The sequence below is a fragment of the Bombus impatiens genome, unplaced genomic scaffold (genome assembly GCF_000188095.3).
Source record: "Bombus impatiens unplaced genomic scaffold, BIMP_2.2 scf_0036, whole genome shotgun sequence".
NCBI classification, from domain to species: Eukaryota; Metazoa; Arthropoda; class Insecta; order Hymenoptera; family Apidae; genus Bombus; species Bombus impatiens.
Genome location: NT_176455.1, coordinates 629,743 through 644,136, shown reverse-complemented (window position 1 = coordinate 644,136; position 14,394 = coordinate 629,743). Strand labels below are relative to the sequence as shown.

The following is a 14,394-nucleotide window of genomic DNA, read 5'->3' as shown; positions in this document are numbered from 1 at the left end:
AAAAAAAAAAAAAGAATTTTTATTCTATATTTTCGACTTCTTTTTTCGCGTAGAATCACCCCCTTTCCGTTTGTACCACCAGTTACCAACCACCCTGTATAAATATACCAAACATGAAGGTGTCTCGGTATGTTTGTGGTTAATATTCTTAACATTTTTATGTTTTCCAATAGTTCAATGGTACGACCAGCAATATCATAATAAATAAAATACACGTTTAGCTTCAAAGTCAAGTGAGAGAGCAGTTTTCATAACGACATAGTCAATTTGGAAACTATTGTCTCATAAAGGACAGAGAATGTGACTTAAGATATCCTTTCCTCCAATCTTCGAGTTCCATTTTCTCTCGTTATGTAGGTCACAAAAAGTTGGAAATAAACACGTTTAACATGTAACTGTAGCCCGAGGCCCATGAAACAACGAAAGCTCCCTTCGTTGCCAAGAATTTTCCAAGCGTGTAGATCAAGTCGGGCAACCATTTCAGAATACTTAATTTATCTGACATATCGCTGTTAATGACAAGTTAATGAAAAAGGTCATAAACTTAAGCTACGATTTCCATTTTAGACGTACCAATTAACAATATCGTTAGGTGAAATTCCTATGTTATGGAGTTCTTCTTGTACGTCTGCGTACATCGGTATCCAAGGCGTTCCGCGCGAATCACTGAAACGATCGAGCAGCAAATCTTAATTACCTCGCCTTTGCTGCAAATTACAGACCGATTCTTGGGCTCACGTAACGTCACGGCACGCGAACGATTCGAGCGGCATTTCGTGCCGCCGAAATAAGAACCTCCGGCCGCGTTTTCGTTCGTCTCTAGCGCGATAATGCCACGATTTGTATCCGTGACACCTTCTAAGAAAATTATTCCCGTCGACCTAACTCGCGAGGTTCCTACGATTTTTACAGCTTTTTCCTTCTAATCTTTAACGAACGTATTATGCGTGTTACGTGAATCTTTTTGAAACTTCATTAACGCTGTTACGAGACTCGGCTATTGTTATCATATTGGTCAAGTTTATATACGACCGAATAACACGTAAAAGCGTGCACGGTGCGACTCCTTATGAGAAGATGAGAAAATGACGTAGAACAAAATTGTTTCATTTTCTTGCTTAGCTTCCGAGAAAATCGAGCTCGAAAATTTATCAAGTATACTTGAACATGGATAGTTATCGATTGGATACGAGTAAACGATCAATAGGATGTTATCGTAGAAGAGAAAGTAGGCAACAAATATGGAGTAAAATTTGTTCGTCTAGGGCTTCATTTTCAAGGAAACAGAGTAGGAAGAAAAGAGACGAGACGTTGAAAAAATTCTCGAAGAGAAGAAAAAAGAAAATTCTATCGTTTTCATGATCTCTATCGCATCTGATTTACGGCATCGAACAAATCACACAATTAGTTGTCACGACGTATGATGTCGTTCCGTATGATGGAAAAAGGAAAATTGCAAGTATAATTGTCACTTCGCGCTATCACGTGCAATCATTTTATCCGCAGAGTGATCGCCTTAAAACTCGCGGTACGTTTAGTCGGATCGGTGATCGGCGTTTCGCGTAACGCCGATCGAATTTATTTACCATAAACTTCACCATAAATAGAATCTCGACATTTCCATTTACCGTTTGCCACGTCCATAAATGCCGAAAGATTTGGAATGCACGATCCTGTTATCGATCCTGTTCACTCGGCTATCGCGATTGAATAACGCTCTCCATTTTCCTTAATGGTTTCCCCATTCTGCTGGAATTATTACTCGTTTCCTAACGATGTACATCGTTCGTGGAATTTGATGATTATTCAAGATGTTAATTTTACGAAAAACTTCCTCTCTTTCTCTTTTTTTTTTTTTTCGTGAATCATAATTTTAAAAACGTACGAATTTGACTATACTCGAAATATCTAAAATCTTTGCGAAGATTCGTCGATCTTTCTTATATCCGAAAATTATGGTAATCTTATCTTCTGAGATGATCTCTGCTGTAATTCTTTGGAACGAGGTAATTTTACAGAAAAACAATAACTTCGCGATCCCTTGATTTATGTCGTGTATTCGTGGAATTTGAGTAATACCCAAGGTACTAATTTCGCGAAGGATCAATTTATATCTTCCTCGATCTATGATCGAAGTATCATAACTTGAATATATCAAAATTCGACGAATCGACGTACCACAGATTTTTCTGACATTCGGAGAGTAGCTAAAGCGCCTTAACTTTGCTGAAACGTCTTCTTCGTATCCCAGAAAAGCGATAAAAAGATCAAACTTTCTCCCACTACCTGTAAAAGAAAATTATCTATAACATAAAATTTACATTCTACTCGAATTTCTCTAGGGGTCATAATTTGAAAAGCGTAAAAATTGCACGAGCTTTCGTGACATTCGTGCAACATTTGAAACGATAATTTTTCGTCGCTCTCCCTCGTATAGCAGAAGCACGATAAACAATCGTATCCTCTAAAATTCATATCTGCTCCAATTTCCCCGCGTGTTATAATTTTAAAACGCATAAAAATTCGATGAGGTGATACGTGGTTGTTTTCTCCTGCAATTTATATATCTGGCCCAATTTTCTGTCGCGCGATAATTTCACAGAGACGTAAAAATACAACTCGACCGAGTGATAGTCTCTCGGCGAGATATTTACCGGCGCGAAATTGAACCAGATTAAACATGAAATCGACGATTGTTTCTATAGTTGAACACGCGTCGTTTTTCGTTTTCACGTGACACGACGGTTACGACGATGAATGTTATTTAACGATTATGCAAGATCGTGCAGGCTATGGGAACGCGTGATGTTTTCTATAAATATTCAGGAGGTGTACGTGTTACAGACGATAATTTATGTGACCTCGAATGCACTGGCGGGCCAAGAAGACAGGTATACAGGTTAGCATGCACGTGCAAAAGTAGGTAAATCAAATTTAAACCGGGAGAGACGAGGGGAAATATATACAGAGCGCCAGAGAAATCTGGTGTTCTGGGTCATCGTTCAGCTTCTATCTGCGACGCTCGTTTTAGTTTCGATCCCTTAACCCTGTACTTGAAACCGATAACCTTTATAATCGAACGTAATTTGCATATTCCTGTAAATTCATATTTCTGTGCACACAAACAAATCGAATCTGCATAGAAATTTATTTCGTCTGCCACATAGACATTGTGTAAGGTGTATTTTGTACTCGAATAGTTGTACTTGAAATCAGCATTCCTTAAGTATGTAGTTAGATATAAATTTATGATCGTAATTAGTCAGTTAGCTGTTGCCTACTTAAAATGTGTCGCAAAAAGTAAACGGCGACGAATATACTCGTCAAAGACGGAGCACGTGTAGCTGTTGTAATATAGAATTAAGTTGTAACGAGATGACTGTTTTATTTTTTAATTCTATTACTGCAGTTTGCTGCAATTAGTAAATTGCGATTCGAACAACAAATTGTAATTACTTTCTACGCGTGACGAGTATACTCGTCGTAACACAAAGCAGTGCCAGTTCTTCATGACGAGTATACTCGTTAGAAACAGCTAACTGGTTGAACAAATTGAAATTATAGAAATTTATTTCATCCGCTATATAGACATGTATATTATGACATGTATTTTTTTTACTTGAAAGCAACGTCGCTAGCAATTAGATATAAATTGCGCGTCTGCGTAAATTTGTATCTTTATGGTCGTAATTAAACAAATTAAATTTAAATAGAAATTTATTTCTTCCAATATGATGTATACTTTGCTCTGGATTTTCTATATATTTCTATATACAGGGTGGTTTAAAATACGAATGTATTCATTTCTGGACAAACAGGAGATAGTCTTAATATTAAGAAAACTTATTTCGCATTTTAAACTTTCACGATGATCAGATGACGTATCTGTGATTCTTCGGGGGTTTCAAACGTGTCATTAGCACGTCGTATTCGTCCATTTCGAAAGATTTTCTACGGTACAACTATCAACTTGCAATATACTGTACAATACACCTAAACAATTATAATTAAAACGCTTTAGCAACTAATAGAAGCGACCTCATTTGGTAAACATCAATTTTGTTAATATCAATTTGGTAAAAAAATACCCACGTGTTTCTGACAATCATTGTCGAAGCAAAGAAATCAGAAGCCCCTAAATCTAATAATAATAATTAAACAAAGAATCGACAAGATTTCAATTTCTCAAAAGTATGAAGAAAAAAAATCAAGGGAAACACCAGTAATTATAAACGAACCTCCGCTGTTTTTAGAAAAAGAAAAGAAAAAGAGGAAAGAATCACAACGTTCTCGTTTTCTGAAGCATCTCTCTCTCCCTCTCTCTCTCTCTCTCTCTCTATGCGTTTCCCTTCAAACGCCGAGATAAAAATACACGATTGCAAAATAACGCGCGTGTCGAGTCGTATCTCTCTTCAGGAATCGAAAGAATCGCGTCGATCTATCGCGCTTTCAGGCCGTGTTTTCCTGCGTGCTCGAGATTCAAACTATGAAACCCTAGAGTAGAGGAAGGAAAGGTGCAAACAAAAAAAAAAAGAAAGGAACAAAAGATGGAAAAAGGAAATAGGCGAGAGGAGGAAGGAGAGAAAAAGGAAGGGAAAGTAGGGGGCGACTGGAAATTAGTGGCGGTTCGCCAAGGGTGTGTTTGTGCTCTTTCAACCCCTCTTTTGAATCGTCGCTGTTTACACGTGTAAACGTTTCGCTGAAAGAGAAAAAGAGAGCACGGCGTCTCGTTAATGTTACATTGAACCCCGTGTACAGCTTTTCCCGGAGCGTTGCCTTGTAATTATATTGAACGTTCGTTAACGACGTTGCTCATAATTGAGGATCAAAGTTTCGGCCGAGCTACGTCTGTCTGTACACGATGAATACAAATTGGAAGGCTCGACACCGGAATTTTCGGCAAACCCCGACGATCGTTTTTGGAATCGTGGAACTCGCGGAAATTTATGCTCGCGAACCACGTGAATTATTCATGGCTCGATCATGCGTTTAATGCACACCACGATATATTATTCGGGAATTTATGCCGCTTGTGGTGTTAGGAAATAGAAATTAAATACCATTAAGTAGCATTAAATTTAATTACGCCAGGACGTAGAAATTAAATACCACTTTGTATCGCGATCTGCTTAATTGGGAGAACAGATTTCGCTGATTGTGCGGTTTTAGCGATTTTCACTATGCGATTTGAGTTTCTTCTTTTGTGAAATAAGGAAACATTTAACAAATTTAATGGATTTGCCGTTTGATCCGTGTAACGACCGATGTCGAAGACAAACAGTCAAAATTGGGAAATTCATTAATTCGCGTTGTAATTATCTAGAGATACGATCACATGGTTTCAGAACTGGGGAAAGTACATTTTTCAGAAAATATTCGCTCGAAAGAGAATGTATAATATAGAAAATAACTAGAATATGCAGCGATGGAAATTTTCTTTTTTTAATTACGATCATCGATCTATATTCTAACATTCCAGGATTTTCGAATAAATTTAACGGAACTAGAATCCTGTGATAAAATTGAGCCCTTTTTATAGAAAAAGCATTTTCAGGATATAAAAATGGAAACGTTTAATGCTTCGAGTTTCATTGTCGAACTTATAAAACTTAAAACCGTAGTAGTTTCGATAAATCAATAATCGTGTTCCTAAAAATCGTACAGCGAGTTGTAGAGAGTTATTCCATCGGGATTACAACCGGCACTTCTATCGTAAATCCCGTTCCATGAATTTTTACAGGAATTTTTAATTTTTAATTTTTTCGTTATTCTCATTGTACATCTTTTTGCCGTTCCTCCCCCTGTTCCAATATTTCGCCCTCTCACTAATACCACAAAATATATTCCACTCTTTCGTCCCTTAATTTTGTCAAGATTTTTTAAATATATTTTTATCATGAAACTCTGATCGCTGTCGCGCGTTATACACGAAAAATTGGAATCGCTTTTTCAGTTTTTCTATTGAACGTTCTCCTAACGTTTGATTGGAAATTGACGCAGCAGATATCAATGATAATTTTCGTTGCCTGCAATATATAAATATTCGACAAAAGAATTTTCTAACTCCTAACGAAATTCTTACTGCCATTTCTTTAGATTTTTATATTCCTCGAGACACATAGCGATTTTTGGTACTTTTGTGTACTCGTCGTATTCCTTGTTATTTTAACCATGCGCGATAAACCTTCTGAAACGTAGGAGCCGAACAGCGAGAGAAAGTTAATCGCCACTATGGTGTCGATAAATGAATGTTTTATTCGATGGAAAGCTGGAAAGCTAAACAGGGGAAATACAGACGAAAAAAAAGAAAAAAACGCGAGCAAAAGTATTGGCAGCAATATCTGTAAACTGCATCTGGTGCATGTGCATCTGCATTGGCTTGCATCCCGGCCCACTTTTATCTCCTTTTTTCTGGACCAGTCGGCCGCACCTGCCAGCAGGAACATTTTTGAACACACGTTCTCTACGTCCTTTCATATTTTTTCCTTTTCGAAAACAGAGTGTTCCTCTCCATCGACGCGAAACTCGTTAGCACTCGTCGCCTTCCTTTTACGCCTCTATTATTCTTTCCTTTTTCACCCGTCTCTTTTCTTTTTTTTATTTTTTGAACTTGCTCTTTTGCTACCGAATCCTCTTTCGTATAACACGACGCTATTAGACGCTGCACGCAATAAAAACTTTTTACCGATTCATCTTTGCACGATGAAAACACGTGCTAAGAAATTTGGTATTTTTGTATAGTGTACGTTTTAAGATATATTAAACTCGCGAAGGACTAACGTCTCGTATATTCCCCTTTTCATTTTTCCTTTTTTTCGACCAATTTACGAGTTAGTGAATTTTATTTCTAAACATCTTGGCTGTGAAAAAGAAATCCTGGCATTCGCCTGGTATCTTTCCTCGTTGTTGTTTCTTCCATTTACATTCTACGATTTGATGAAATTTAAAGAAATTCTAATATTTGTGTGTACTCTTTACCGCATAATTCAGGGTATCTTCCATCACGATTTGCCACTTACACGTACGCTGGAAAGTCGAACGCTTTACATTTGTTTCTCCCCTCCTTCTATTTGCTCATTTATGTTCTAAAACTATCCGACTCGGTTTTATAAGGAAACATATGCATTTGTACCTTAATTAACTTTTATTTATATTTAATTTTACCTAATGCTCTTATATCTAGCTTTATCAGCCTGTATTACTACACTTACTGCTACGCCTATTTGCTGTACTATTCGAGTGTTCAGGAGGAGACGCGTGTAATGAGATCTTGAATCTCCGAGTTCGTTTTATTTGTTCCTGCGAAATGACCGTAACTTAGTTTCATTGCCTCTTGCATATGCATTCTAATTATATGGTAGAATAGTTTTCGTGCTTCGTTTTCAATTCTCCTTATCAGCGATTCCTCCGCTGCTTCTTTTTCCTCGGGTCCTTAACTGTCCCGTACAAAGGAAATTCTAACAATAATACGCGTTTTACGTTCTCCTCTTTGTGCCTGTCGCGCAATCTGCATAATTTCTCCAAATTTTTCTACTTATAACACAATTACGATGGGCGTAAGTATCGACTTTCATAGTATAAGATATTTTTGCAAATAATTTCTCTTCTCTCTCGACGGGACGAATATGCAAACGGTAGACGATGGTTGTTGCGTAATTCGGTAGAAACACCAGTTGTTAGCCAAGTGTGCTAACGCGAAACGATAGTTCAGGTTGAAAACGAAGCAAAGACGATCGAAGTTACAAGCAAACAGACAAAACGAGTATCAAGTGTTTGCCTTGCGGTTTACTGGCTTAGTTATCTGTGACTCGTGTTCTTTAAGGCCTCACCTCTTACCGAGAAGCCTTAAATTCACTTCAGCACGTTCGGATTACGAGTTTCGTCTAGCCTGGACTTGACCACGCGCAGAATTTTAGAGCCGCTGGTGAGAGTATCGACTGATACGAGCGTCGTTTACGTCTTTCGTGCCACTTGAAAAAGGAAACAAGAAGCAGAAAAGAACAACTCGAAGCTTTGATTCGCCAGAGATCGAAAAAAAAAGAAAAATATTGAAATAACTATTTATAGGTCTGGAATCGAGATCAATTTAAGCAGCGAATTTTTATTCTGCCGACTTTGTTCTACCGATAGGTAACGTGAAAATCATCTCTTGTATCGTTTTAAAAATACACAATAAATAATCAAACGAAAATCGTCCTATAATTAAAAAAAAAAAAAAAAGGAAATAGAAGAAATTGGAATATCTCAAAGAAACAATTCATAGGAGAAGCCTTTCTAAAAATGAAAAATATCCGAGTTATACAGCGCTGTTTAAAATGAAATTAGCATATATTCGGTAGCAACTATTTATGTCACAGGAAATCATTTCATTCAATCACGCACACGATACTCTTTTCAACGATTTACGAGGATCATCCTCGCATAAACTCGCGCTTTTTATCGGAACGATCTCTCGGCTGTTATTATAGGAAGCGTGTACTCAGCTGCAAAATTACACGTCTCGGAGTCGCGTACAATTAAATAGGTAAATAACCGAGGAAGGAGATGGTGATTGCGGCGGACTCGTTAAAAAGGGGCGAGAACAAAAGTGACCAGTCGCGTGATTAGAGAAAATGACGAATCTGGGAAACAATAATAATCGCTAGGATGAACGAAAGGGGAGGAGAAATGGAGGAAAAGGAAAGAGAAGTGGAAAATGATTCATAGAACGTTCTCGATGATCGCGCCTATTATAAGGCGGGATCAGCTATCGACAAATATTTTTATTCGCCTGCAGTCGACGGTTCTATTGTTCACGCGTATATGCACGGAAATCGAACGATCGAATCGTGGTGAACACGGAAGTCGAGCCGTGGATTCGATCGTGACGGAAATAAGAATAAAGGATTCACCTAACTTGACGAAAAAAGCCATACTAGGCACCGGAAGACCGGAACAATAGACCGGAAGAGACTGACAGAACGAGCAGCGATTCACGTATAGCTTATTATTTCTCCGTTTTCAACGATCGAATATAATTGCGATTTGTCGAGCAAGTTTCAACCTATCTAATAGAAAAATTAATTCTTTGAAGATTATTAAATATCTATGGGAGTATTGTTAATTATACGTAGAGGATATCCTAGGTCTTCCTCTTGTTTGAATTTTGCATTTTTATTTAATTCTACAACATTGCGAATAAAACCGAAGAGAAAATACGTAAATGTAATGTGATAAATATTTTATGGGGAAGTTGTAACAGAAATAGTACGGTTTTATAGAACAGCAATAAATTATTCTACGATAATAAAATGTCTATGATATAATTCTCTCATCTAGACACCATTGAGAAATTTGAATTGCATCAAGAAGAAAGCTCAGACGGGTAATGTGAACCAACGAATATGTAGCAAGAAAAGAATCGATAAAACGAGTGACAAAATTAAGCGTTGATCTAAGGAAGACTCTGATATTATTAATTTTGTTACATATACGATCGATGAGATTTTTATTACAACATTGAATACGTAGATTGCTCACGGTTCAAGATCTTCTTTCAATAATTTCTAATAATTACCTTCCTAATTGTATCTTAAAAATTCTTGCCAGTGATTCTTTCAATAATTTTCCGACAATTTTCCAAGCTTATCTCCTCTCTATAACCAATGGAGAGTACTCCTAACACTTATAATAGCATTATTATATTATACGTATGTCGCAGCGAGTTTCATATTAAATTTCCAACGAGCGTGAAGAACTTGATACACAGGGTGTTCCGATAAATCGTGAACGACGCTGTTTCGACGTTGTATCGAGTCGATCCAGAGCGGAGCGGAGCGTAGCGTCGACGAAACGGTGCCGAGAATAATGGTAATCGTAAATTACGGTAATAGAAACAATCAAAAGGGAGGATCACGGCACGAGCCTGTTCTCCATGTTCGCCCACCATGGAATCACGGAGGCTAGCGATGATGTTCTCGTTTTATCTGCTGCTTAAACAGCCGAGCAGCACAGGCTATTTTTAAGCGGAATAAAGCGTGCAATAACCGGCGTCCGACGAGAATTAAAACTCTAAGTTGCCTCGCCGTCTCGTTTCCCCTGTTTCTGCTTCGGCCAAAAAGAATTTAACGAGGTTACAGTCGCCTGGCTCGATAAAGGGACGAGTTCTCCCGCACGAGACTATGAGCAGCGTGGTGTGTTGCAATTTTTGGCGGGAAATTGCGCCTCACAGCGAAGCTACTAGGTTGTTGGAAAAAGTTAAGGAAGATTTAGTTGTTAAATGAAACGTTTCGTCTTTTTTCGGTAATAAATTCCTTCAACTGAAAGGAAAAACGCGAAAAGCTAATAGTCTTTACTGAGCTAAATTGTGAAAAGTATTTGAGAAAAAAACAAGAGAAATGCTTTTTGCCACGATTAACGTGCATTTTCAAACTTCACATTCGTTCTTCGTTTCCTTTCATAATGGAAATAATTGTTGATTTATGTTATGCAACATTTTATCTTCTACTGTTTAAAAAAAGGGAATGCTATTAAAACGACAGATAATAGGTACTGTTATGTGCACTGAAGCATCAAACCACGAAAATTTGTGGAAGAAATTTAACGCGTGGCTAATGCATCTTCGCATCTGCTAGCAAACATTGCATGGCAAAAAGAACTTTGTACAGCGCTAGCGTTCTTCTCCGAGAAGATTATTTTGCCCATAGTAAATGAAGGCTTTTCGGAATTGCGTAAGCAAGCATCGTTAAAGACTTACACCTCTATCATAAAAAAAAGAAATACCCTTCAATGAAATATACATACACGTATTTTTCAAACCTAATATTTCCAAATTTTGTATCATCCTAAATTTATACTTCTACTATTTAAAAAGAAAGAAACGCTCTTCGCTTATAATCTGTATAATTTAGAATTATACAATTATTTTGTAACACATATATGTATTTCCAAACGTAATATTTTCAAATATATTTCTGCAGGTATTGCCATCCATTTCTCAATTAGCAACACCGTTTTCTATATTAAGAGCGGTAACTTGAAATAACTGGGTCCCCACATTCTTTTTCTTTTTATTACGCGTTTAACCTTCGTATCAACTACAGGACCATTAGCGACCATTACGATATTAGGACTTAGACCAATTAGATTTTAGTGTACACATTTATTTCTTTGAGGAAGCTTAATGCGTTCGATATGTAGTTTCGCGATGTTAGGGCTGTATCAGGTTCTATTCCGTGTCTCTGTGTTCGTCTATTTCTCTATATCTACATTCGCAGAGTATGTGGACGTTAATTGCTGGTTACGGCATATATTATAGTAAGGCTGCTATGCTCTTTTAATTAGCCAGGTAATTATTCGTGGGTTATTTTGGTGCGCGCAGTCCTTAGGCGAGACATTACGTTCCTTTCCTTTCTGCTCATATTATTACACACGGTTATTACATCAACACGTATTATTAACATCTATTGATACAAGCACATATCGAATTTTCCCGCGGATTTTTCTGCTTCTGATCGAAGCGCTGATTTTCTTCCATTCTTATTTTACGGTCCTCTTTAAGCGGTTAATTCGATCTTCGGACACGGAATCGGAAGAAGCCGATCGTTAGGTTTAACCAGTTAGCTGTTTCTGACGAGTATACTCGTCATGAAGAAATGGTAATAAAATGAAAGAATAAAACAGTCGTTTCATTACGACTTAATTCTATATTGCAACAGCCGCGCATACTATGCGTTTGACGAGTATACTCGTCACGAAGAAATGGCAATATTCTGTCTTACGTCGAGTATACTCGTCGCTTCGTTCGAATTGCAATTTACTAATTGCAGTAAATTGCGATAATAAAATGAAAAAATAGAAAACAGTCGTCTCGTTACAACTTAATTCTGTATTGCAATATACTATGTATTTGACGAGTATACTCGTCGTCGCTTACTTTTCGCCACACATTCTAAATACACGCTTTTCTTTGAGGCAGTAACAGCTAACCAGTTAAGGGCTAAGCTAAATAAAGTTTAGAACGGTTAGCCGACACTTTGCAAGCATCGAGAAGGCGCGTCTTCGGGTTTTAGAGCGTCGCGCCGCCATGGCGAAATTTCTGCTGTGTGTCACAAGGCGCGCAATATGCACATTACACGTTTAATGGCTTGGCCCCAGAATTCTCCGTAGCCTGCAACCGTAACCGTAGTGTTATCCATAAAGTTTGCCGCCTGGTGGAAGGAGATTAATCACGCCTCGTGGAACTGGAATATTCAGCCGGCGGATTTGCATGTCGAGTGGTTAGATTTGTATTCCTTATTGCCAAGGTTAGTCGCGTTCTCGCCATCCTTTTTTCTTCTTTCTTCTTTCTTCTTTCTTTTTCTTTTGCCAACAGCGTACTGCCAGTGAACGGCGCCCTTCTTAAATCGCGCTATTAATTGACTCTTATCTGGCGTAGTTAGTCCGTGCTATACTCCGCAATTATGCCAATCATTTAACAATTTGATCGATCGTTGCGAGGAATAGCGCGAATCGTGTCTCGATCCTTCTTCGTCTCTCGCTCGTTAACCCTCGTTCCATGCTTACGGCAATTTGACACGGTGCGATTAGCGTGGAAAAGAAAAATTAGCGCGCAAAGCTGACGACCACAGGCAGAAATCACGATAAGCAACGTTGAAACGCGGTCGACCCTATGTTATCGAGATTGTCCTTTTAATTGATTGTGGAATTTATTTCTATTAATTGCGATATTTCGAACACGATTCTGTATTTGATCGTTCGTGAAGCTTCGTAGATTTATCTTCTGCCTTCGAGAAACTTATATTCGCGAACCTAATCAGACTTGTTGCAAATTGAGAGATCGAGAAGAATGGGTTTGTCACGCTCTGCTCGTGTCTTCTTCCGGGAATTTCATTCTCTTTATTACATCGATGTTTCCGCAGCAAGAGACAGATTAGGTTGGAAAATCGAAGGCTTGCAGAATTTGCATAGATCCCATCGTCTTTTAATTGCACGTATGTGTATATATTTATTTATTTAAAAAATCGGACTTGGACTACATGAATTACGAACATAAATGTCTTCTGCTCGTGTTAAATTTGTTTAATCGTATCGATTCGACGTCACTTTGTTATCAGTTCCACGTAAATTCCCATATCATCTGATTAATCAATTTCTCGACTTTTTTTAATAGAATAATTTGCGTAAAATTAGACGGACAAAAGAAGTCTCAATGACTGTACAATTTTAAATGAAATTTGAAAACCGGTCATTCGACCGAGCCTGATAAGATTAGTGTTAAGTTTCCCTATGGAGATAAGCTGGAGCGTGCAGAGATCGAGCTGCTTGTAAAGCGACGCGCTTAAGCGCGTGACGAATAAATCGAGACAAAGCGGGCTGGCATCTCGATTTATAGAGGTTTTCACAGCGGATCCGAAGAAAACGAACGAAATCTCGATACGTGCGGAGGTTCTCGAGCTTCCCAAATTATCGAGGTTCTACCGTACAAACAGGAGTACCGTCTAATCGACGGTGATTCCGCTGTTAAAATTCCTGTATCTCCGTAGTCGAGCAAAATACCCGGGGCATGCTCGAGATCTATCGAGACAGGGCAATGAAAAAAGGCAAGAAAAAGAAAAAAAAGAAAAAAACGGGCAAAAAGACGAGATGTGAAAAGCGCGGCCGATGTAGCCAGCAGGCATCGCTAACACGTTTCTCCTTTCATTTTCAGCCGGTGCGGTAGTGATCGTGGCCTCGAAGCGAGTCCTTTTACGGCGGGGACGAGCATCGAAAGCGGAGGAGAGCCTCCCTCTCTCTGTCTTTCTCTTTCTCTCCCCGATCGTCCACGTTGGCCCAGAGACGCGAGTCAAACCAGCATCATCCACGCGAAGGATATAAGGGACGAAGAAGGCAGGAACGAGAAGAACCGGGTTGGTTCAAGAGAGATAAAACGAAAGGCTGAAAACTAGACGGCCAGATTACCGAGCTAGCATGGAATAAAGGCGGTGCAGCGACGCGGTGGATCGTGCACAAGGAAGAAAGGGAGAGAGAGAAATTCGGCTGCCGGACAAGGGAACACTGGTGGTCCTCCTGAGTGTCAGTTAAATCCAGCATGAAGTAGAAGAAGAGAATTTTCAAGAGGAAGAACGCGGTCGTTGAGACGAAGGACGGAGGATTATTAATCCGAGATATCGAAGGAAGAGAAAGTGGTGGATAGAATAGAGCGGCAGAGGTGCGAGAGGAGACCGATCGGATATCGAGGATTGATTTTGAAGGAAAAAGACGGAGAAATCTAAATGATAGATAAAAGAAAAGGGAAGAAGGCGAAGAAGGAGGGTTAGAGGGGAGGAAACGGTGGTCGAGTTAGGAGGAAGCCGGTGAAGGAGAGGAATGGGTGCCGGCATGGGCAGGAGCGGCACGAGCGGCGGCTTCCTCGAG

At 38.8% G+C, this 14,394-nt stretch overlaps 1 protein-coding gene across 2 annotated transcripts in view; it reads left to right on the top strand.

Moving 5' to 3' along the window:
- LOC100747272 (ADP-ribosylation factor-like protein 4C) overlaps positions 1–14,394 on the top strand; it is a 52,026-nt gene that overhangs the window by 30,335 nt on the left and 7,297 nt on the right. For both annotated transcript variants that reach the window (XM_012389376.3, XM_012389369.3), the window contains exon 2: positions 13,688–14,379. In XM_012389376.3, coding sequence (XP_012244799.1) covers positions 14,347–14,379 — 33 coding nt within the window. In that variant the 5' untranslated portion in view covers positions 13,688–14,346. The remainder of the gene's footprint in view (positions 1–13,687; positions 14,380–14,394) is intronic.